At 42.9% G+C, this 25,593-nt stretch overlaps 1 protein-coding gene across 1 annotated transcript in view; it reads right to left on the bottom strand.

Moving 5' to 3' along the window:
- The window catches only part of ADAM12 (ADAM metallopeptidase domain 12), a gene marked incomplete at its 5' end in the record, with an annotated part of 80,867 nt that extends 55,549 nt beyond the window's left edge, over positions 1-25,318 (bottom strand). The window contains 5 exons of the mRNA XM_009082932.1: positions 1,013-1,084; positions 1,912-1,977; positions 6,698-6,881; positions 20,639-20,715; positions 25,240-25,318. Of these exons, the coding sequence (XP_009081180.1) occupies positions 1,013-1,084; positions 1,912-1,977; positions 6,698-6,881; positions 20,639-20,715; positions 25,240-25,318 (478 nt within the window). The remainder of the gene's footprint in view (positions 1-1,012; positions 1,085-1,911; positions 1,978-6,697; positions 6,882-20,638; positions 20,716-25,239) is intronic.
- Positions 25,319-25,593: the final 275 nt, after the last annotated feature.

Raw genomic sequence — 25,593 nt, 5'->3', positions numbered from 1 at the left:
ACATATACTAGATCTTTGTCTTGTTTCTCTGCATTACAGACATTTGGATAACAGTGGCATTTGCTGAGCATAAATTAAGCATGAAACAAAAAAGATATTACAACATGCAAAATTAATTTGGAGCAGGTAACATATAAACACCTGTCCTCCAGTAATAAGTCAGCAAGACAATTATGGATGAGGCAGAGATGTCTTCAGCAGCTTGTTTTTAATCAGGAATGTTTCTCCTTGAGCTATTGCCCTTGAAGTATCACTTGATATGTTCTCAGATAAATTAAGACTCTCTCAGTTATAATTTCACTACTGGACTCCTCTAATTTTTTCTGGCTGTACAACCCAACAGAAATAAACTCTAATTTGTTCAAAAACCACTGTAAAGGACTCTTAGCCTTTATTGTTTACTGTCAAGAAGTTACTTCAAAATCAAAATTATGTCTCTTATTGCTCTCAATCATCAACTTCTGCTTCCTTAAGCACTGCATATTGTTAATCCTGTCATATTACTTGGATGATATATCTCACTAACTGTGTCTTCACAAACCCTTTGTTGGCCTTACAACTGGACTTTTCCTCCAAATTTCTCCTCAAAATAATCCTCTTTTTTTTTTCTCTAGGCTGTTCCATATATGATTATTAGTGAATAAAATCCTAGGAATAAATTGCACCTCTCCTTAGGAACAGGGAGAGGTGCAATGTTTCCATGTGCCTATGCATCCCATGTACAGCAGAGCAGAACTCATGGCTTAGTATACTGAAGGACATAGAAATGGTTTAAAAGGTTTTTGGTTTTACTGGTTGGAGAGAATAATTTCTCTGAAATACTGGAGTTTTAGGAAAGCAGAAGCGTTGGCTCCTGGAAAAGGTGAGTGGATTAGGAGATGTGGCAAAGGCTGTGAAAGCTGCTGATCTGAGCTTGCTTAATTTACTAGTAGGAGAAACACAGATTTCACAGCAACATCCTTCAGAAACTGTAGTTAGCTTGGAAGAAGTGAAGTAATTCTCATGTTCTTACCTTATCAACGTAGTTTGCAATTTCTATCAGCCTCTGCTTAATTTTTTCCACGTCCTTGCCTTGTCTCTGAAACTTGGAATGTAAACCAGTGTATCAGCAGCACAAACATCACAGTTTCCCCACAACAGCCACCTATGTCTGCCAGAGAGGTTTGGGAATTAGAGTGCAACCAAAAGCCACCAGCAGACTCCTGCTGGATTCATGGGACTACAATCTGCCTCAGAATAAGCATAGGCTGTGGGATAGGATTTTGGCTCTTGTTAAAAGATTTTACAATCCTTAAGTCTTACGTAGGAATCTTTCAAGGACTGGTGTGCAAAAGGCTCTTCTCTTAGCTGTTCTGCAGCAAAGCGATTGCAATTTCCTAACTAGCAGTGTTCAAGGAGACCCAAAAAAATGTGAGTAGCAAAACCATTCACCCCAAGATTTAGACCTTTGGCTGCCATTCAGCTCACTGGAACATTTTGACAGCCAGGGCTGCTTACTGGCTTTGAAGCTCTCCCTGCACACCGTCAGGAAGGCACTCGTGCTTCATGCAGTGTGATGGCAAAGTGCTGTTCAAAAGCACTGACAGTCCCACTGAGGGCACAGAGACTGGCAGTGAAGACTTAACTTGCTCAAGGAGACCCTGGGCAGTGAAATAATATTTGCCTCTTCTTCAGTGCTGACAGATATCCTAGTGATTTGAGAGTCACATTCCTCATGGAGTATTGCAAGGAATTTTACACTCGACTCACAGCATTGTCCTGTCTGAATAATTCCTTCCATTGCTTAGCCCTAATTAGGGAAGATGATTTACTTCATATTATTGACCGAAGCATGTTACTCACAGCACCATGAACTGAGCTAGCTATTTCCTCCTCCTGCTTCCCATAACCTTTTATTTTGCTGTTCCTTACCTCACGATTATCTGCCACAATAACAAGCTCCACATACTTCGTTGTCTTCAGAGTCTCCCTCTTGTACTGTCAAAAAACCATGAAAAGAGTATTTTGTTTTCCACCTCAGAACAACAAAGTAATTGCAAGAGGAGATACACAACATCTCAGATTTCCAAATCTTTCACTATGTACAAATTTGTGCTGTATTCCTTCTCCTCATGGAAGTTTTCCTTACAAAAACCCTCAGGATTTGATCACAGCAAACAGGAGAGTGGTGCAAAATCTCTCTCAGCCTTTCAGCTTTCTGCAGCTGAAATGTTTGAGTTATCTTTCCTCAGAGGAGAATATCACCTCTAGCAGAAAGACCTTTGCTATTTCCAAGGCACATTTAAAGAAGTGATAACTTCTAGCAAACATTTCACACAATAGACAAACTGACTACTAAGAAAAATGAAAGATAAAGGGATATTGAGTGAAGCAGAGAAGAGGTCAAGTGGTCAACTGATAAATTATGTAGGAAGAAAAAATCAAGAAGAAAAAGGCAGAAAAAACTGTCAGTGTCTGGGGAAGCAAATTAATACTCTAAAAATGGAAGGCACACATTTAATTTTGTACCTGCACATTCATATAAAGAAGCTGGTTATGCTACTTGCAGTCCTAAATGCAGGTCTGAAAGAATTGTAGTGTTTAGCTGCAAAAAAATATCACTGGAGAAAATGAAATGATTTTGTAACAGCACAAATCAGCTTCTCTCTACCCCAGATTTAGTGACCTATTAATGTCTTTAAATTTTTGTGATTTACAGCAGTTGAGCATCTCTTCCAGCATTCCTCCCTTGCTTCTGGAATAAGACAGTTCAGGAAAAGAGGGCTCAGCAGAGTATCTGAACTTTTGCCAGAACTTTAGGGGCTTAAGCAGATGTATGACCTACTACTGACCATGATGTCTTGAACTAACTAACCAATGACTGTCTAACCTAAAACATGACTAAACCTTCCAAACCAAACTGTTCCAATGTAGACGGTGATCTACTAAGCTAAATCAGTGCTGGACATCACCTTCCAGCCAAATTTCATGAAGTTTTCTTCACGTTACCAATCTGTTCCTCTCTGTTATCTGCAAATTAACGATTTTGTGTGTTTTGCAAGAAACCTCATGTTTGGAGGAAAGCGAAAAATGTAATCTTTGGCAGATTTAGCAAAAACTGTCAATATTGAACTAAACATCAAGAGTAGAAACACTTGACAGAAGGTCAAACTGTTACACTTATTAGAAGGTCTGGCAAATGAGCTGATGTAGGTACTCTCACAACTTCTGGTATTGGGGCTCTCTGTCATGTTCTTGTGCTCTGCTGGAGGCAACTGTCACCTCCTTGGGGTCGTGGTGTGTGCACAGACTTGGTCACAGGTCAGCAGCAGCAGTGCCTGGTGATGTGCTGGCTGGGAACCAGGACACCAAGGACTCCTGGAACAGCAGCAGATGCAACACACAGGGTCTGCCATATCTCAGAAGACTTCAGCAAAGCCTACAGTGCTTGGGCAGAGCTCAATTTCATAGAATCACAGAACCATGGAGTAGGTGTGGGTTGGAAGGAGAGATATGTATCCCCAAGGTGCCCCTCATCCTCTTCCAGATGAAGAAGAAAAGGTGATACAGGAAGATCCAAGTACAAAGATACAAGAAGACATCTGTTACATCCTTCAGTTTCAAACATTTACTTCCTACCAAGACTAAAACTGTTTGGACCAAAGAGAGTTAGCTGGAGAGCAATTGGCTAACAGGGTATAATCACATAAGCCTCTGGGTGACTGACTTGCATAACAAATCTGTTCCTGTGACTTGCCCAGAGGCTATGTGCATTCCTTGGATACAATATTTATTTATAAAATATCCCCAATTATGACTTCTTTCAGCTTGCTCTGCAGCCAGCTGCACAATGCACAACCCACTGCCTGAGCTAATCCTCCAGAATGAAAATGAAGAGTCAGTGATATAGCCATGATACACATACGTGATGGGAGACAATCTGCTTTGTTCCAGGCTGTTGTCTTTCTTCCCTGCTTCTACCACACCTGATCCTACCACAAAACTACTGTCTCATGCAGCTGTAGCCCTTCCTCACACTTCCCTGCCTGGGAATTGGCATGACTTGGATTCACATTCTCTCTGTCTCTGTGATCCACTTGCCCCAAACAACTCATCTGTGATCCACCAGCACCACCAAAATGCCTATATTTTGTGGCTACAGACAAAACTCCATCCTGCAGGGGCTGTCCTAGACATCAGACTTGCTTTCTGTAGGTTTCTATCTCAATGGAGCTCAGCTGGAAACACATTCCCTGCTGCAATTTGAGGGTCCACTGAGTCATGAAATGACCCAGTATTTATAGAGCCCCAGCTCCAATGGGGCAAAACATGTCTGCAGGCTCTGCTGCAGCACCTGACTGGCTCTGTTGAAGCTCATGTTTGGATCTGGGAAGCTGAGTCTACTGTTTGCCCCTTCATTTATCTGTACTTACATCTAATCCAAAGGCTAGGCTAACTCTGTGGTATATTGATCTCACATTTCAGCCCTGCTCGATAAGAATTTAGTGTAGGCAGTTGAGTGAAGAGTCAGGGAAAAAAAAAAGAACAAAAATCTGCCCCCAAACCTGTCAAGAAACCAAAACTTTTCATCATGCCCTGAACCTGAGACTCAATTTCTGCTTAATTCTGTCACCCAATGTAATTTGGAGCAGCCTTCTGTTTTCCTACTTTGCAGGTCATCTTTATTCAGTGTGTCCTGACAGTCTGCTTAGCTGATGACAAGACTGAAATGTGAAAACTTACTCCACACATTGCATTTGACAACCTTCAGAATTCCTCCATTAAAACTGCATCCAACATACTCATTATATATATTGTACCTATCCATATGATGTGACTGTTGACAGGTTTTATAATTATGTCCACTGAACCACAGCAAAAATAGTTTTCAGATATTTGAAGTGAATTCTGGGATGTAGTCGAAGCCATCAACAAAATGGGAGAACCATAAGGGTAATAATAAAGTTGCTTTGATTGTTTCAGCTTGTGATATGCACACATTGCATTTCAGTGTTATATTGATCACTTAGAATCATGGAATAATCAAGGCTGGAGGAGACTTCAGATCATCAAATCCAACCATTAACCTGTCACTACTGGAACTCCTAAACCTTAAACCAGATCCTCCAGTGCCAGATCCAGATGTCTCTTAAACACCTCCAGGGATGGTGACTGCACCACCTCCCTGGGCAATATTCCAGTGCCTCAACACCCTCACAGGGAAAACATTTATCCTCATACCCAATCTGACTCTGCCCTGTTCCAGCTCAAGGCCATTCCCTCTAGTCCTCTCCCTGCAGCCCTGGCAGGACGCACATCCCACACCTCTCTCCAGCCCTGGCAGGAGTTGCAGAGAGCCAGGAGGTCACCCCTGAGCCTCTTCTCCAGGCTGACCAAGCCCAACTCCCTCAGCCCTTGCCCATGTGCTCTAGCTCTTTGCTGCCCTCATTGCCCTTGGCTGGACTCGCTCGGAGCCTCAATGGCCTTTGGGCAGTGAGTGCCCAAAGCTGAGCACAGCACTGAGCTAGCACCTCCCCAGTGCCCAGTCCAGGGGGATGACACTGTGCTAGTGCTGCTGCCACACTCTGCTGGAGCCAGGCCCAGATGCCCTTGGCCTCCTTGGCCCCCTGTGCACACTGTTGGCTCCCACTGAGCTGTGCCACCAGCACTGCCCGGTCCTTTGTGCCCAACACCTCTGTCCTCACTGCTCCCCGAGCCTGGAGCTGCACAGGCTGTTGTGTACTTCAGAGAAATTCAGTCAAAGGTCACAAAGAATTTGAGGGAACCTTAACCGCATTATAAAAAGTACTTTTCTGATTCTTTCAAGCTACAGATATTTTTAGCAATGCACTCAATTCTTAAAATGGTATAAGCAAAGGCTAATGCTTTAAATGGAATATTTAATATTCCTAAAATGCAAGATAACTTAATTCCACTGCACAAATAATATCTAGGGATGTCATCAGTGCTGCTTTCCTTAACAACTGACCTGATGGAAAGACTTAGTCAAACATGCAAGTACAAATCCCCAGATGTGATATTTAATAAATGCTGAGAGCAGATTTGTATCATTATGTGATTTCTCAACACCTAAACCAGCCTTTTCTACCATCCTCATCCAATATGCAGCAAACTTATTACACTATTTCCTCTCCTGGATTTTTAGCTCATTTAATTTTCTCCAGTTTCCATTAGGTAGATACTTTCCACATTAAATGCATTTCTGCCTACATAAAAGCAACTACAATAATACATCTGTAAAATAATATGGTGAGAATTTGTTTTGTCTGCATAAGAGACTTTTCTATGGGAATATAAAAGTTCAAAACCTGCTCTTAGCAAAGCATCACAGCTATCATATTCTCCTCCTTTTGGGTGGGCAAGAACTTTTCCAGACTTTGCTCAGTGTTCTTAGGGGGCTTAAATTCTGGCTATGATCATATAAGAACCAAAATGTATCATCATAATATGAAACCATAAACTTTTCTGTGTTAAAAAGAAAGGAAAAGGCAATGTAGAATCGATAAAAGGTAATAAAGCTTTCACAAGTAAGTTTAAGCATAGACTTAAGCAGATGACAGCAACAGAAGTTGATGGTGTGGGTTAATGCTTTGCTCAGCAGAGACTCTTTATAACAGTTTTGGTAGGCAGTAATATGGAAACGCTGCCAGAGATGTACTCAACCAACCAGACACATAAAAGCACATCATCCACCTACCCTGCCAGCTTGAGAATGGTGTGATGTGTCACTGTCAGCAGCTCCCATGGCAGTGATGTCCAGCTGGTGGCCACAAGATCCTGGGGCTATTTTCAGACTCTCTGCTCGGTAGATCTTGTGTTCACTTGTAGCACCTTCTAATGGCTCCAGAATGTAGCCTTTGTTTTCAAATACAATAATTCCCCTGGGACAGAGGAGAGCAGAGTAAGATGCATGGTTTTCAAGAGCTCACATATGTTTGTCTACACCAAAGTTACAACAGGTTTAATAATGATGGAGTATGAGAAAACAAAATGCTGATTTACAATGTCACGGTCGAGTGGAGCAAGAAACATCAAAGCTATATATTTGTCATTGCAGCACACACTATACTTTAAAAGAAGCAATGGCTCCCAGAAAATTTGTCTCTTCTGAAGTGCTGCACTGCAGAGCAAAATTCTATTTGTGTTTTATTTGTTTTCCATCCTGCCAGTGATGCATTGGCAGAGCTGAGCCGAGTCACGGCGCGTGTGCTTCGCAGGACCCATGGCAAATGGGAATCAACAAAAGCCTGGTGAAATGCTTTTGTAAGGAAAGGTACAGCATGAAAGCATTCATTACAGTCTGCAGTATGTGTGCATTATACCTTTTAAACCCAGCCCTGATGTGAGAGTCAGCTCTGGCAGATGAAAGAGGCCTCGTGGTGTCAGAACGCATTATTAAATGTTGTGCAGTAGGGCAGCAGAGTGAAGCTCAGATATATTAACAGTGGAGTCCTGGTTAACTCATTTTACTGCTCAAAATAATAATTTTGACAGCAATAGAACCTGCTCTCTGAGGATCTCACAGATTTGCCACCAATGAAAGCACTCTTTGCTGCACTAGTTTCAGCTAAAGTCTGCAAAGAGAAAAGAGGGTAAGAGAAACGCCACCATGCTCCAAGATGTGGAAGAAGCCAGGACACATAGCCAATTCATGTGCTTCTTCCTCACCAAAAACCTCATAGCCTGTATACTTCAGACAACACACCAAAGGAAAAACATTCTTGGATTCTTGTACTGGGTCCTGCCCAGTTATTCTGAGATGCTACAGCAAACCAAAGTTGACAAAAGATGGGGTATCTGACAGTCTAAGAAAGTAGGAGCTGTTCACCCTGGAGAAGGGAAGGCACTGGGGAGATCTTAGAGCACCTTCCAGTTGCTAAAGGGGCCCCAAAAGGGCTGGAGAGGGACTTGGGACAAGGCCCTGGAGGGACAGGGCACAGGGAATGGCTTCCCACTGCCAGAGGGCAGGGACAGATGGGATATTGGGAAGGAATTGTTCCCTGTGAGGTGCTGAGGCACTGGCACAGGTTGCCCGGAGGCTGCTCCATCCCTGAGAGTGTTCCAGGCCAGGTTGGATGGGGCTTGGAGGAACTTGGGCTAGTGGAAGGAGTCCTTGGGTAGAGTAGAATGAGATGATCTTTAAGGTTCTTCCAACTCAAACCATTCTGGGATTCTAAGATCTTTCCAGTTCCGAGGAAGGCTGCTCTCTCAGCTCAGCACTAGAAACACAGAGTGTGGTGTGGGTGTCCATGGCCTGTGCATGCTGGAATAAGGTTTCTGGTACTAAATAGCATAAAGTAGAACAATCTCCAACAAGATCACTGGAATCACTAACTACAACTGCAACTGTAGGACCACGAGGCAAGAAAACTTGGGAACATCAGGACTGGCACAGCACTAGAAGGTATGAAGTGGATTTACAGACAGAGCTCGGGTAGAAATTACTGAGTAAGAAAGGAATTGAATATCCTGCACCTGACTTGCATTCTGAGTACATACTGCTAACCACACAGGAGGGTCCTAGATAATTTCTACGTGGAACTGGACATCAGGTTTGGTGAGTACCTGTGTGACCAGAGAAAAGCACCCTTTAAAACCCATTTATCTTTATAAACTAGGGATAAGCATTTGCTCGTGGGGTGTTGTAAACATTCATCAATTAGATACTACACTTCATTACTAATTTCTTCCTTGTCTTTAAATTATGAAGGCTTTAAACCCTTAAGCACTGGCAAAGGCTCAGCAGCAATAATTACAAGCTACCTACTAGGTACTCCATGAAACTTTTAAGTGGCCAAGGCATTCTTCCTCAATTCCTCTTCTAAACTGCTCCATACCATCTATATATGCTATTAAACAGCAATTATTTCCAGCCCAAAGCTGGCTGTATTTTATTAGCGTGTCTTCTTGGTGTATTAGAAGTGTCTGCCCTTTTTATTTCTGTCTGTGCTGCTACAAAGGTAAGATACTACAACCATTGTAGTGTCACTGTACAATTCTTCTGCAGAAAGCTAAAAAGAAGGGAAGTAGGAAGGACTGAAAACAAGTTAATGACACCATAAAGAGTGATTTAAAAATAAAAAGTAAAATTATGAGGAAAAAGCTGCCTTGGCTATGCTATTCATAGCAAGATACGATGAAGAAACTCCGTGTCTTTGATCTCCTAACCAGTTAACTGTAATATTCAGAATCTCAGAATCAGTTAGGTTGGAAGGGAGCACAGTGGGTCATCTGGTCCTACCTCCTTACTTGAGCAGAGTAAGGAGGGACACGGAGCTCATCTTGTACTACATCCAAGGAGAGCATTGCCAGCAGGTCAGGGAGGTGATCCTGTCCCTCTGCTCAGCCCTTGTGAGGCACAACTGGAGTGTTGTGTCCAGTTCTGGGCTCCTCAGGCCCAGAGGGACATGGAGCTCCTGGAGCAGCTCCAGAGGAGGGTGACAAAGATGCTGAAGGGACTGGAGCAGCTCAGTGATGAGGAAAGGCTGAGGGAGTTGGGGCTGTTCAGTCTCGAGAAGAAACGACTGAGAGGAACCTCATTAATGTAACAAGTACATGAATGGGAAGTGCCAAGATGATGAAGCCAATCACTCCAAGCTGCCTGCGCAGTTTTGCTACAGAACATCATTAACAGCAGTTCAGCCAAGCCAACAGACAACAATTTTACTGTTAACTAGAGCAGCTAAAAATCCAGTAGGAAAAAGAAGAGTGGAAAGCCATGCTATAAAACCTGTACTGTTGTACATCACCAGGAGTCTGCTTTGCTGATCTGAACCAAGACGCAGGGTCTGGTAATTCATTTGTAGCTTCCTCAGTCCCCTTGGCAGATCAGGTAGGATATATTCTCTCCCTGTGGCACACCATGCTGTGTGTGATGAATCACAGTTGGAAAAGCAGGACTGATTTACCACAGCAACCCTTGCAGCTCCAGCCAGGATCCATATAGCATCCATGACATACAGGAGACCTCGGAGCAGGTCACCCCATGATTTGAGTAACCTTACACCCTACAGCTCTAAATTATTTTCAGACCTGCCTTACTCCTTGGAGAATTTCGGAAACTAGGACAACATATTCCCTTTAGTCCAATAAGCAGTAAGTCTGTAATCAGCACAATCAGATCAGGATTGTTGTCTTTGCCTTGTGCAATTAATCATTGCATTCTGGAGGCAGCTGCAAGGAGCGAAGGAGGCAGGAGCACATTAGTCACTGTTTGAAATGGGCCAGCCTGACCAGCTCCCTGTGCTGACAGCTCAAACCCAACATAAAACCATGAAGGGTTTTATTTCTCACATTAAACTTATCCTTCTTACAACATTAAAAATTAGGCACTTAAATCGTTTTCTTTAATTATTTACAATAGAAAGGGAGAGACTTCATAGTGTCTTTTTACTGGGTAGAGCTCTCTCTTGATTTTGTTTTCCTTTTTAAAGCCAGCACCTTGTTTTCAGGAGCTCTCAGCCCAAACATGCCACATCAGTGCCAGGTTTCCAGTGTATCCCTCATACACCCAACTACTGTCTGAACTAACTAAATAACCTTTTCTTTGCCTCCTCATTTTCTTTAGCTGCAGAAGATATGGACAAATGATCAGACCCCAGAGTGATTAATTTTGCTTTTTACTGAGCATACCAAAGTCAGGGCAGTCTGACTCCCATCTGAAGTGACAGCATGAGCCTGTAAGGACAGTTCCACCTTTGCCTATGAAGCAATCCCATGGTAAAGGAAATCTGTACATTTGGCATAAAGGAAAAACATACTTTTCATTTGAGGCACACTTCTCCCTTGTGTGCTGCCTACAGGATATCAGCACTTGGCTTGTGACCATCTGTAATAAGATAATGAATATCAAATATGAATTTTCTTGGCCAGCTCTCTGCATTTGACTAATTTTCTTTTCCTACAATTGCATTTCCCCTCCATCAACCACTGCCAAGCTCAGCACCTTAAAACTGAACTAGTCAAAAGCTTTGGTTTCTTTCTTTTTTTTGGTGTGAACAATACCCACCAGTCATTCAGCACTAAGAATTTGATGCAAATAAAATAAATCCATGACTACTGTTTCCATCCACTTTCATCCTCTGTTATTCCTTCACCAATTCTGTGGTTCCTGCTTGAACATGGTTCTCCCACACTCCTGAGACAGTCTATGTTCCCCAAAGAACAAGATGGTGAAACTCCTCCAGTCTTCAGGAGGCATTAATGTTAAATAATAGAATGCTTTCCAATGTGGCAAACAGTATATGAAACTACAGATCCCCAACCAAAAGCTATACGAGGAAGCTCCAAGGGATTCCATCAACTCTACAAGTACTCAAGGTGGCTAGTCCTTACCACCAGGTTCCACTGAAATCTGTGGGATTTCTACCATTACTCCTACCAGGCAAAAAGACCAGCAGAATTCCCAAAGTTATAATATTTAGGGGGAAAAATGCCATATAAAGTACTCATTTTTTTGGTCTCCAGGTGTCTAATTCATGGCATCTGTGTTTTCCCCAGGCCCAAACCATACTGATGCTGGGGAGTCAGAAGGATCTTGCAAATGAGGTGGACAGGAAAGAAAAGAGACAATTCAAATCCTACCTAAAACCATCACTCTATCTTTTTCATCACTGGTAGCAGAGAGGGAGGAAAATATATCTATACCATATAGCATGTCCAGACAGCAGTTCACAGGCTCCAAGCCAACTGGAAGCAGCTCCAGTGTGGTCTTGAGCCTGAGCTAATTTTTTACTCTACCTTTCAACAGGGTTTGAATCCTGCTCATGTTTGGCGATCAGCACCAAACCAACCACATCCACATTGCTGCTGAGCAGCTCTGAACATGAACAACTCACTGGTCCTACTGTACTCCATTACATGCCATATAGACACACAGGGAATGTGTACATGAGATGGGAGAACTCTCTCCATCTCAAGGAAATTAAAACATAACTTAGATCATTAATTTGGTACCAATAGCTATTCTTTAACTTGCCAGGAATCTCTCAGTCAGGGAAATGCAACTGGATGGAATAATTCCACTGTTTAAGCTGTCAATAAAGTCAAATGTGATATTTTTTTCCTCTTAAAAAGAAAACCCAAACCCAAACCTAAAACAAGGCCAGTCATATTTCATAAATCAACAGGCCTTAGGAAATCTCAAAATATAAATGGGATTTTTCTTTTCCAGCTTGTCAGCAGAAGCAAAGGCCCTGCCAACATAAACCATCAACACATACTTGTCTGGGAAATTGTGATGCTGAAGTAAAACTTGGCTAGGACGGCATTATATGAAACTATTATATATTATTCTGCTGCTCTGTACAGGGGAAGTTAAGTAAATTGATAAACCTGAGATCTGTCAGGGCAATTAAACATTTGGTTTTAATGAAGCTCAAAGTTACACTCATTTCTAAACAGCAATAATGAAGAGCTCTATGACCACTGGAAGAGGGATGCAGATGTTCTCAGGTTGTAAGACATTAATCAAGGGGTTCCACACTACACACTCACTGTAAGTCTGCCTCTGCCCACACTGTGAGTGCTCATGTGCCACCTAAAAACCTACAGAATCTTCACTGCACAGTTAATGTCACAGGTCCAAAAGGAAAGAGGCTGATCCCACAGCTTTAACAGGGACTCCAGGGAGTTTTAGGTGAATAGGCAGCAGAATAGGAGCCTTGAGGCCCTGGAGTGCTGCTCTCACTGTACTGGTGATGAAGACACAGCAATCCCTCCCTGCAGGGTTTCTCAAGAGGCACCACATCAGGAGGTGATCCCTGCAGTGAGAGGGCATCTTTGTTTATTTATCTTAGACATTCTTCATTCTCAGGACTCTGTATACCAAATTCCCAGGCTAGTAAGCAGGCAAACAAACAAAAGAGGGAGAAAAATGAAGTGGTGACTGAAACCTTCACTCGTAGCCTGTTTTAATCAGTTGCAGATGAATGCTGTTGGGATAAATGAGCAGGATGATCTATGGGCTGCTTTTCTAATGGGCTAGCTGATCTTTTGATATTTTCCAAATGGTTTGGTCATTCTGTAGCTTAAAGGACTAGGAAATACAGAGGATGGGAGCTGAACTCTGGAAGCAGAAGTACTCCTGTCTCCAGCACTGCCTTGGAAAGGCAAGTCACCTCTTTCTGCAGCAGTTCCTCACCTTCAAAATGGGGTAAAGTTAGTAATCACAGATTATAATTATCTATTGATGAAGAGCACAACAAAAGAGCCAAATAATCCCATTATCTTGCTCCCCTCCACAGCAGGATTCTGTTCAAATAACAAATCTGACCCAAATCAACAAAGGGCAGCAGCTCCAAGGGAGGTGAGAGCAGCAGCGTTATTGGGTTTACATATTGCAGGAGTGATGGAGGTGTTCTCACACAGACACATCATTACTCACACAGGTTTTATTCCAGCCAATGCCTTTCATTAACCTGAAAATATATTCTCCAGCACAGTGTCTGATACGGAGTCATGGCCAGAGACTACTGTAGCACACACTTCATCCTTTCTCAGTGCAAGACAGATTTGTCCAGGCTGAATGCAGATTGCTCTGCAACTTTGATGCCTGGAATTTAAGCAAGGAGTTACTTGAATGGAAAGTGATAATGCAATTCCATGTCCAGCATTTGGATTGCAAGGAACAGTAATTGTGTTATCAGAGAAAGTGTCACATGTGGGCTCAGCTGGGAGAGTGACAAGCCAGACCAAGGAGAGCAGAGACAAATGGAGGAGGAAAGAGATGTTGGCATTGGTGCCGATTTACTGAGCACCTTTTACAGCACTGTGCAGCAAACAGTGAGACAATAAAAGGATTGATTCCAACTTGCTCATCACATTAAGTGCCAGGAGCAGACTGGATGGAGAAGGGACAGGCTCACACAGCCAGGTACAGATCATCTCTCACGCTTGTCCTGGCAGCAGCAGTGATCACTGTGTGCCTGGGGACAGTGTGCACACAGTTGTCAAAGGATGGATAATATTCATCTCAGATCACAGAGGTGATGCTGATCCAGGAGCTGTTCAGCACACAGAAGCCATGAAACCCCAGAAGCTGAAACGGTTTTTAATGTTAAGCTCAAAAACCCTCCAGTAGTTTCACGGTCAGATAAATTACAAACCATGTGAGATGTTTATATGAACTAAAAGCCTTCAGAAAGTATGGAGGAAAAGCACATCCAAACCAGTGCTTTTCTCCACTGGGGTTTTCTAAATCAAATCATGCTTGAGGAGTCAGGAGGAATTCACAGTTCTTTTTCTCACTGGTTTCCTACTTCCATTGCCTTTTTAAATAGCTGATGTCTGGAGTGTCACATTTAAATCTCCACTTCAGCTGTGTCTGGGATGTAGTGAGTTCAGCCAGACTGTTTGAAAATTGGATGGCTCTAATATAGGCCTTATGCACCTTAACTGTGTAAATCATGCTTGAGGAGTCAGGAGGAATTCACAGTTCTTTTTCTCACTGGTTTCCTACTTCCATTGCCTTTTTAAATAGCTGATGTCTGGAGTGTCACATTTAAATCTCCACTTCAGCTGTGTCTGGGATGTAGTGAGTTCAGCCAGACTGTTTGAAAATTGGATGGCTCTAATATAGGCCTTATGCACCTTAACTGTGTAATCCCAGTAAAAATGACTGTTTAGTCCATCCCGGGGCTTTAGCCCCATCCCAGTCACTGTGGACACAACATCCTTCAGCCCCTGATGAGGCTGGACAATAACTGACTACTTTTTCTATGTGTGAATGGGCTTATTATCTAGCAATGAGGCAACTCTGAGTGATTCTTAGGATATCCAAGCTCATTTTGGTGTTTCAGAATGAAAAGGCTTCCTGTGGGATTTTTATCCTTAAACTACTGAGGCATTTCTGAGAGCACCTCTCCAGCTCCCACACCAAAGAGGTCACTGCAGATGCCTTTGTGTGCCAGAATCCTCTGCAACCCCTGAACCACAGAGCATTGTGCTCTTCTCCAAGCTGCACCTTTGTGTGTTTCTGCTATATGCTGCACTCACAGAGAAAGCAATAAGGGGGGAAAAAAATCATTCAGGTCTAAACAAATTTATCACAGAAGATGTGAGTGGTGGCCGCAGGCCAAAATTATTTGCTAAAAACTTGAAGAGCCTCCAGGCTAGATAAACAGAAGGGTATTTCCTGAGGACAGGAAGGAAACTACTTGACTTTGTCATACCTTCACCTTCCCACAAGCTCTGACAGTCTAATTGGCTTTCTTATCCAGATGGACGTACCAGAAATCCTGATTAGCCATTGTTCCTGTTTTGTGCATTCAGCATTTACCATCTCCACTCTGCCATTCAGCTCTTCCTCCTCCAGAGGAGCCAGCAGGATAGAGATTATGGCATGATTGTATTCTCCTCTAACCTGCATTTTAGGCAGCTATCAGTGTCAATCCAACTATTTATGCCATTGTGCTCCTGTGTGAAGTGAGGAGCTCGAATGTTATGTCTGTGAGGCTGTGACATAGCTGGAATACCTGAGTGTCTGTGTGCAAGACAGCTGAGCCTACTCCTCACTCATCCTTCTCTCTCACCCCTCTGTCTGCCTGATAAAAGCAAACCTAGCCAAACCTGTCTTAGATTTCAGATTTCACCCTTTTGTCTTTCTCATCAGAGTGTAATCACATCATGTTTACAAGGTAATGACACATCTCAGATGCTCAACCATGCAGGTGCACTGTAAGGAAGACCTTGACAGTTGCAGTAGGTCAGAGCAAGGTTCCTCCAGCTCAGCACCTGATCTCTGGCCAACAGCAGATAGTCAAGGGTGAGATACAGGCACATAGCAAGCATCCCCAGTTGGCACCCTCAGCTCTGCCAGCAGGAGTGACAGGGGCATGTGTGCATTTGACAGCCCTGGGGAGGCTCCCTGAGCTGCTCTCCCCAAATTGTCTCATGTATTTTGAATCCACTGATATTTTTTACATTGACACCCACCTGTGACAGTCAGAGCTTCATTATGTGACTAAAAAAAGTACTTTCCTTTGCTCTAGTTTCATTTGATGTCTCCTAATTTTGAGGTTATGAAAAATACTCAGTAATTGTCCTCTCTTCAGCATGACATTCAACCTGGTTTCATCATGGCCCTTTTCTCCGTCATCTCCTTTCAGAAGTGACAAATCCTAGTCTATTTTCTCTCCTTGGATAAAAGCTGTTCCCTACCTTTGATCATAATTTTTGCCCTTCTCTGTACCTTTTCTGGATATAATGCTTCTTCCTCTTCTGAGATGGGGATGGGGAAACAAGAACTGCATGTACAATCCAAGTCGTGAGTGCTCTGTGGATTTATAGAGTGGGAATGAAGGTTCTTGTTTTATCCTCTCTTTCTGTCTCAGTAATTCCTATGATCCTTTTTTTGCTTCTTTGACTACTGCTGAGCACTCAGGCTTCAGAGCACACTAAAATGTGGAACCTATTCTGTATGACTAGTTTCGTGGCTTTTAATGAACTCTCCTAATCTAGGGGAAAAGACACAGTCCCTACCTACCCACACCTGGAACAGTGCCCAAGGTGCCTCTCTAGTAGGAGTGGGAGGATATTAGTGCTCTGAGATTTCAGTGAGCTAACGGCATGCATTTCCTTTCATTAGATGTTGTTCAGGCACTTAAACTTCAGCTCCATGCAACAGCTGTGTGAGGTAGGTAAGAATCATTAAATGAATTTCACAGATGGAGAAACTGAGACAGAGAGATTTATCCAAGTCACTTAGAAACTGTCACAAAGCCAGGAACAGACCCTGAAAATGAAACCAGTCTTTCCTTCCCCTGGCTGATGCAAGTGAAATGGCTGTTCCAGGGACTGTCCTCACCCGAGGCTCCAAGGTCACATGGTGTCTCATGGCTCTACCCCTGCAGTCCTTATCATGCCTTGGAGAACAAGAGTCCCTGCTCCAGCAAGTTGCTGGGCAAGTACATCATCCTATCCTATCCTATCCTATCCTATCCTATCCTATCCTATCCTATCCTATCCTATCCTATCCTATCCTATCCTATCCTATCCTATCCTATCCTATCCTATCCTATCCTATCCTATCCTATCCTATCCTATCCTATCCTATCCTATCCTATCCTATCCTATCCTATCCTATCCTATCCTATCCTATCCTATCCTATCCTATCCTATCCTATCCTATCCTATCCTATCCTATCCTATCCTATCCTATCCTATCCTATCCTATCCTATCCTATCCTATCCTATCCTATCCTATCCTATCCTATCCTATCCTATCCTATCCTATCCTATCCTATCCTATCCTATCCTATCCTATCCTATCCTATCCTATCCTATCCTATCCTATCCTATCCTATCCTATCCTATCCTATCCTATCCTATCCTATCCTATCCTATCCTATCCTATCCTATCCTATCCTATCCTATCCTATCCTATCCTATCCTATCCTATCCTATCCTATCCTATCCTATCCTATCCTATCCTATCCTATCCTATCCTATCCTATCCTATCCTATCCTATCCTATCCTATCCTATCCTATCCTATCCTATCCTATCCTATCCTATCCTATCCTATCCTATCCTATCCTATCCTATCCTATCCTATCCTATCCTATCCTATCCTATCCTATCCTATCCTATCCTATCCTATCCTATCCTATCCTATCCTATCCTATCCTATCCTATCCTATCCTATCCTATCCTATCCTATCCTACATCATCCTATCCTATCCTATCCTATCCTATCCTATCCTATCCTATCCTATCCTATCCTATCCTATCCTATCCTATCCTATCCTATCCTATCCTATCCTATCCTATCCTATCCTATCCTATCCTATCCATACCTCTTCTTTCAAACCAGCAAAGCTGCCAGCAAAGTAAGCCATGAACTAATTCTGAACTGTCCTATTTCTCTTCATATGATCTCACACTGGATCACAAGCAGCAAATCATAGAATCAAAGAATGGGTTGGGTTGGGAGGGACCTTTAAGGGTCATCTGGTTCCAACTCCCCTGCTGTGAGCAGGGACATCTTCAATTGGATCTTTCCATCCAAATTCTCAAGGGATGCATTGCCACAATAATGTTTTGATGGCACAGGTATGCAATGAACTGTGGGCCTGATTTTGGAAGATACTTAGTGCTCTCAGGACCTCAGTGAAGCTATTTGGGATCTCACTTTTATTCCTAACTAGTTTTAATGAGAAAGCCTGGGTGCTTCAAGGAGCTGACAGTGCATTATGAAGCCTTTTAACAGACATCAAGGGCACGTAGTGATAGGCCAAGGGGGAATGGCCTTAAGCTGAAGGAAGGTAGATATAAATTCGATATTGGGAAGGAATTCTTCCCTGTGAGGATGCTGAGGCACTGGCACAGGTTGCCCAGAGAAGCTGTGGCTGCTCCATCCCTGGGAGTGTTGCAGGCCAGGTTGGATGGGGCTTGGAGCCACCTGGGCTGGTGGGAGGTGTCCCTGCCCATGGCAGGGGGGGAAATAGGTGGGCTTGAAGCTCCTTTCCAACTCAAACCATTCTGTGATTCTATGATCAAGCACAGATCATGTCTGGGAGTTATTACTATTGGGCTGTGAAACAGGTTTTGTGGAGCAAGTCAACAGACACCCTTATCACAAACTGTTCTCACTCGTGGACACTCTGTTTGCCAACCTCACTAGCAAATGCAGCAGCTAAATGGCCACAGATTCTGAGAGATATCCTCAGTCAATCTCCTACTAGAGCAAAACATGCACTGCAAGGGAAACTTCTGAAACTTTTTACTGAAAAAGATGCTGCTGTGCTTTTCCTGTAGAGACGGAGCCTAATACTGTTAGCTTGCACTTTGGGGATTTGTATGCTGTAGTGCCAGATGAGAGAAAAATGTCACTGCCAGCATCTGCTGCCTTGACAGATCTGACTGCCTAAACCTGGAAAACGACTCTGAGATCAACAATTGTAAAAAGAGCACATTAGAGAAAGAAGAAAATGCTTCTGATGTGGAGAAGAGCATTTTCTCTTGAGAGCTATTAATTTTTCATTTAGTTCTGCAACAAGACACCAGTGCAGACCCTGCCCCATGTGGCACAAATTTCCCCTGTGGACCCTGCAACATTGTGATCTCTTTGACTAAAATACTGACAGTACTGGACTATATTTTAAATATAGTCTTAAATTTTGTGTGCCTTTTACAGCAAGAATGACAGGTGAACACTGACTGCCACAGCCCATGCAAGGGGTTAATTATAGTAAACCTGTGGAGGATGCCACATATATAGTGAAGAACCCACAAAGTTCCTCTCTGTGTGGAAATGAACAAAAGGAATCCCATCCACTGCAGCAAATGGGTCATTCCCACAGGGAGAAGGGACCTGGTAACAAACTATTTGCTCTCTCTGCTGCTGTCTGTCCCAGAGCTCCATCAGGAAAGCCTTGACAATACCAGGATTGCACAAAATGCAAAATCAAGGGGAAAAGATTCCAGCTACTCATGCTGTTTGTAGATAAATTACACCCAGAAATGGCTGAGACAGCTGGATATCTGACAGGAAAACTGGGTTTTCCAGAGAAAACGCTAGAGCCAATTTGCAGTTAATTACTGTGATTTGGAACAGCTCTGTGAGTAAATACCAGCCTCTGATTGTCCAAGTAAGGAAGATAATTGTTTCCTGAACTGTGTCCATTGTGTACTTAAAATGTTGTCAGCCTGGTCCTTTCTCAAACTCGGAAGAGGTTTGGTTTTCAGCAAAGAGAACCTGCTACTTTTATGTTGACAAGCAGCTAAAACCCTAATGCTGAGCATCATATATGCCATGAAAGCAATTTATGGAGCTCCACAACTGTATGTGTTCTATACATCATATGATCTCTGATTCTATGATTTATAAAGCCATCTCTCCTAATGATGAGGCTGCTGGATGACACAGGAGCTCACGGTTGCAAAGCAGTCCTGCTGTCACTGGTGAGACAGTTTGAGGACAAGGAGGACTGGAAGGTCACCAGGCGCTGCCAGCCCCAAAATGTGCCAAGCATCACATTGCTGCAAAGGGCATAGAGGAGTGGGCAGCAAGAGAGAAGGGATGTGTCTTGGAAAAGCCTCCAAATTGTGTTACCAATTTTTTTTTTTTCCTCTTAAGAGCAACCAGAGGCAAAATGATTTGTAGAGAGTCAACTAACATTTGAAAAATGGATAGAATCATGGAATTGTTTATGTTAGAAAAGCCCTCCAAGATCATCAAGTCCAACCATTCCCCAGCACTGCCAAGGCCACCACTGACCATGTCCCCAAGTGCAACATCTACACAGCTTTTAAATCCCTCCAGGGATGGTGACTCCAGCACTGCCCTGGGCAGCTGTGCCAGGGCTGGACAAATCTTCAAGTGAAGAAATTTTCCCTAATATCCAATCTAAACCTTCCCTGGCACAACTTGAGGCTGTTTCCTCTCTTCCTGTCACTTCTGCCCTGGGACAAGAGACTGACTGACCCACACTTGGCTCCAACCTCCTGTCAGGGAGTTGGAGAGAGCAAGAAGGTCCTACCTAAACCTCCTTTTCTCCAGCTCCTCTTCATCAGACTTGTGCTCCAGACCCTTCAGCAATACTGATACATTCACTAAAAGGCAAACCAAAACCTCCACAGGTGCCAGAACGGTTTCTTAAGGAGTTGGAGATACTTTTCTCACAGAAATATTGTCTCACCTGAGTCCAGAGCAGGTGCTGAGGCTGACAGAGGAGTCAGGGTACCCTTGCACGTTGCCATGGTAATAGCAGTGACCCTGAGGGCAACAAAGAGAAAACATTTCAATAGTCATAAATGCTATTTGCTCATGGGTTTCCATCCCTTTCATTTCAAAGTGAATATCAGTTTCAGGCTACAGCATTCAGAATCACTTATGGCACTTTTTATGTCCCACAAATAACTTGCTGTCCCTAAGAGGTCAAACAGTTCCTCAATGGAACCCCTGGGTGAGTTTTAACCCCCAAAGGGTTACAAGAGGCTTTTTGCTTTGGTTTGAGGGTTTTTTTTGGGGTTTGGGGGTTTCTTTTTATGAGGGTCAAGGGTGCTTAGTTTGTGTGAGTGAACACCATTTTTTATGTTATTTATTTAAAGCTACAATATGGGATATTTTATACAACTAACCAGATGAACAAATCAGCTGCTACATTTTACTGCTAACATAGCTAAATACATATATAAATACACACATGCACACACATATACATATCTATAAAATACTGCTAAAATAGAAACTCCTCTTTTATTTAAGGTCATTTAGATCTATGTGCCCCTATAGGAGGTAGCTGTGTATAAAGATAAGTATGAAAAAGCCAAACCCACCCCTAAAGTTTGAACAAAATCACAGAGTAAATGAAAGGGAAGGGAAACAGGTTGGAAAGAAAACCTTTTATTGAATTACCCAAGCAAGTAGCTGCATGTGTTATTAAGAACAACCAAGAATAAGAGGGTCTTCTATTTTGAGAGGCAACAGTCCAATTTCATTTTGTGGCTGGGTTATTGTATTTCTTTAATAATCCACTGCTTGCAAAAGGGACCCACAACACAGAGGGTTTCTCAGCACATACACATATCTGTCTGGAATCAAGGCTAATTTTATTGTTGACTAAAGGTTATATTACATTCCCAATTATGTGACTGGCTGGAAAGCAATGATTGTGTCACGTCCAGCGTTTCTTTTCTCATGGCTCCTTTGAATGCCACCTGGAAACACTGCAGTAAAAGGTTCCTATCTTATTAGAGCAAAGAAAAGTTATCACTCATGCTTCACCCTGACAGTCATCTCACTGTGCCTTTTCATTACTGGGTTCATTCACATCCAGCCAGCTGTGTTAATTAACCTTTTCAGTTTGGGGCATGGTTTTCACCTGCAAAGCCTCATGCTGCAGACTTCTAAAGCCCACCTTGATTTTGGGAAAGAAAGCAATAGCCATGAAAATTCTAGTCGAGATGGAATGATTCAGATATGAGTTTTCTGCAAATAAGGTTATACCATGAAAAATGTTTGTTTAGAGCATCTTTATTTCCAGCATGAGCAAGTGAACACGGAACAGCCACATCTGACTTTCTCAATGCAAACCTCAATAGCATTTCTCAGTGAAAGAAGCTACAGAAACAGCGTAATAGTGTTTTACTCTTGGGTGTTTTTATCATCTATGCGCATAAAAAGTCAGGAACATATGAGCAAGGAGAAAGCCACAAGAGGAGGGAGAGAGTCCCAGATTGAATTTTGGGGGGAGGGTTGTTTCAGGCACAGCTGCTGTGGGCATCAAAGTTTTCAGTGTGAGGGCACTAATTCACTTTAATCTTATCAGTTACATGCAAGCAGTTGAAAAGACAGGAGGAAAATCAATGCCCCCCAACTCCAGCACAGATTCTAATATAGTCATCATTTCATAGTAGTTTCATAGTATGTTAAGGGGTTGGAATGGATCTCAGAGGTCACACAGCCCCAACCCCTGCCCTGGGCAGGGACACCTCCCACCAGAGCAGGTTGCTCAAGGCTCATCCAACCTGGCTGTGAACACTGCCGGGGTTGGGGCAGCCACAGCCTCCCTGGGCAACCTGGGACAGTGTCTCACCACCCTCACAGGGAAAATGTCTTCCTAAGATTTAACTTAAATTTCCCTCTTTCCATTTCTCCCCATTGCTCCTTGTCCTGTCACTGTAGCTCCTGACAAAGTCACCCTGAATCAGGCAAGAAAAAATGAAATGGGTTTGCTCTCGTTGCTTACAGTTAGCATAAGGCAGAAGGAGAGTTCAGAGCTCTGAAGAAGAAATCTTTGGGGTTTAGCACACCAGGGCTCAGCACAGTGCCCAGCGTATCCAGGAGGGTGAGCTGCTATCTCACCCCACACAGCTGCTGCTGTGGTCCAGCTGTCTTTATCAAAGAGTGAATTATGGCAAAGGTCCTGATTTCTTTCCCTCTCCACATACAACTTGTCATTTTATTAACTCTGAGCTCCTTGTTGTGGCCCATTTCCCAATTTCTCTGAGATCCACATGCTATGTGATGCCAAAGTTCAGTATCGAAAATGTGAACTTACCAGAGCATGGACTGCAATGGGACTGGGAGAAAATTGATTTCTAGCTCAGTAACTCCACTGAATTGCAGGGTTTTTTTGTCTCCTATCAAATCTTTTCATTCCTGTAAACTAGTCTATAAAATGGATGACGCCCTAAAAACAAATAATTACCAAAGCTGATTTGTCATACTTAAAACAGAACTTCTATTCTAGCTGGAGCTCATTTAACAAACAGCAGCTTTTGACAGTTTTTCAAGTGCTATGCAGCAGAAAAATAACCTAGATATTCCCTCTTGTGTTAGACAACTTTCCCCAACGACAGCTCCACGGACCTGACTTGCTTTGACCTCCAAGCAGAATTTGACTAAGCAACTTTTCAATGGAAAATCGGATTTAGTCTCAACTCCAGACTGTATTGATGTCCTCAGTGAAGAAGAGATATAAAAATGAAATCACAGAGACTTATCTTTTCCAAACCATTTTGCAGCATTTAATGAAAAATGAATTCAGTTTTCTCTCTCACAAAAAAACCATCTTTTCGGCAGTGAAAAGCAATGTCATTATTAATCAGGACTCACTGCCGTTATGCAAACAGATATTTTTTAGGAAGAGAAAACTATCAGTATCTGTACACATATTCATGTTAACGTTGGTGAATCTCTAAAGGACTTGTGTGCTTCATTTATTCTCTTTTACTTCCTTCAGGACTCTATAAAACCTTCCTGGTTCTGAAACAAATGACTATTTTCTACCAAGCTGATTTTGAAGAAGATATGAGCATCCAGCAAAATGAAAGCACTGAAAGCTTCCAGAATGATTGCTTTACTTGGGAGGGCTGGAGCATAATGAAGATGCTCTTTCAGAAGGAAGATGTAATGCATAGAAATAATTCCTTTCCCTGATAGCAGCAGAGCCCATTGTGGATGGGAACACAAAGCAGGATGCCTCTGCTGACAGCATCAATAAACAAATAACATCACATAACAGATACTTTGTAGGACTTAGGCATATAAAAGATAAGCTCTGTAATTAAAATGGCTTGCTGCATTAGTTCTAATTAAGGCTTTCGTACTGTCAGAGGACAAAAACATTTCTGCCTTAAAAGGGTTTTTAAACTACTTACTTTAACAAGCCATGCTTTAAATATATTTATATATGTGCATAAACACACACATACATACACACACCTGTACATATACATACCTATAGATACATATAGATATATACACATGTAGAGCATCAGAGAATCAGAGAATCCCAGAATGGTTTGGGTTGCAAGGAACCTTAAAGATCATCTAGTTCCAACCCCCTTGCCATAGGCAAGGACACCTTTCACCAGCCCAGGGTGCTCAGAGCTCCATCCAACCTGGCCTTAAACATGTGCCAGAGTACATACATACATATATGTATATCAAGTATATCCACACCAGTCTTATGTCCTGGTTTAAAATCTAAATCCAAATCAGTCCCTCTCCCAAACCTCAGCCATGGCTTCCCCAGTGAGGAATGACACCCAACCTTCAAAGCTCTGATGTGAGCTGCTGCACTATGGAAACCAGGCAGAATCATAGGATGTTAAGGGGTTGGAATGGACCTTAGAAATCATCCAGCCTCAACCCCTGCCCTGGGCAGGGACACCTCCCACCAGAGCAGGTTGCTCAAGGCTCATCCAACCTGGCTGTGAACACTGCCAGGGTTGGGGCAGCCACAGCCTCCCTGGGCAACCTGGGACAGTGTCTCACCACCCTCACAGGAAAAACTTCTGCCTGATATCTAATCTAACTTTCCCTCTTTCCATTTCTCCCCATTGCTCCTTGTCCTGTCCCTGCAGTTCCTAACCAAGAGTCTCTCTGCAGCTTCCTGGAGCCCCTTCAGCTCCTGCAGGTTGATTGCTATGAGATCTCCACAGAATCTTCTCCTCTCCAGATATTTAGGCTTTTCTTTCCTAGACCCAGAGTTTTCCTCCATAACTGACCAACAATGGCTGTATTTATTACCACATTTTAATGGCTCTATTTCCAAGAAGAGGAATAAATCTCCCAGATTTTAAAAGCCACCTGGTGCAAAACCCACAGCTTGCCTTTAAAGTCTCTCTCTAAAAATCCCTGTGTAGGATCACAGCAGTCAAAAAGATACTGAAGGCAACAATAAAAAAAGATCACACGTTGAGCTGTTTCATCCCAGGGCTCAGATCCTGGCAGAGAGCACTTTGGGTTTTATGGATGAAGCATCATCTAGCCATGAAAGCCCAACCTTACCGTGTAATTGCGTGTGAGCACCACATCAGTGCCGTCCTTCAGATAATGTGTCTCTGTGAAGCTGCTGGCTAACAGGCCCCTGGAAAAAACACAGCACACAGAATATTAAGGCCACATCACCTTGGTTTTGTCCTTTAGTGGTTCTGTTTGAGATAGTGATCAAAGCCAGGCATTAAGGATACAATGACTCCCAGGGCTGTGTGTGGAATAAGGAAATAGAGAACTCCCAATACTGAAGCTGCAGGACATGAACACTTCCTGTGGTAATTGTGAAAGGACTAAGTTTCCAGACTGTTTTCTCTTCCAAATGAGGACTGTGTGCCAGCACATTACAGAATTGAATCTTCTTCATGC

The sequence above is a fragment of the Acanthisitta chloris genome, unplaced genomic scaffold, assembly GCF_000695815.1.
Source record: "Acanthisitta chloris isolate BGI_N310 unplaced genomic scaffold, ASM69581v1 scaffold6479, whole genome shotgun sequence".
Classification (NCBI taxonomy): domain Eukaryota; kingdom Metazoa; phylum Chordata; class Aves; order Passeriformes; family Acanthisittidae; genus Acanthisitta; species Acanthisitta chloris.
The sequence above is the reverse complement of the archived record's forward strand: the minus strand, read 5'-3'. Positions and strand labels throughout refer to the sequence as shown.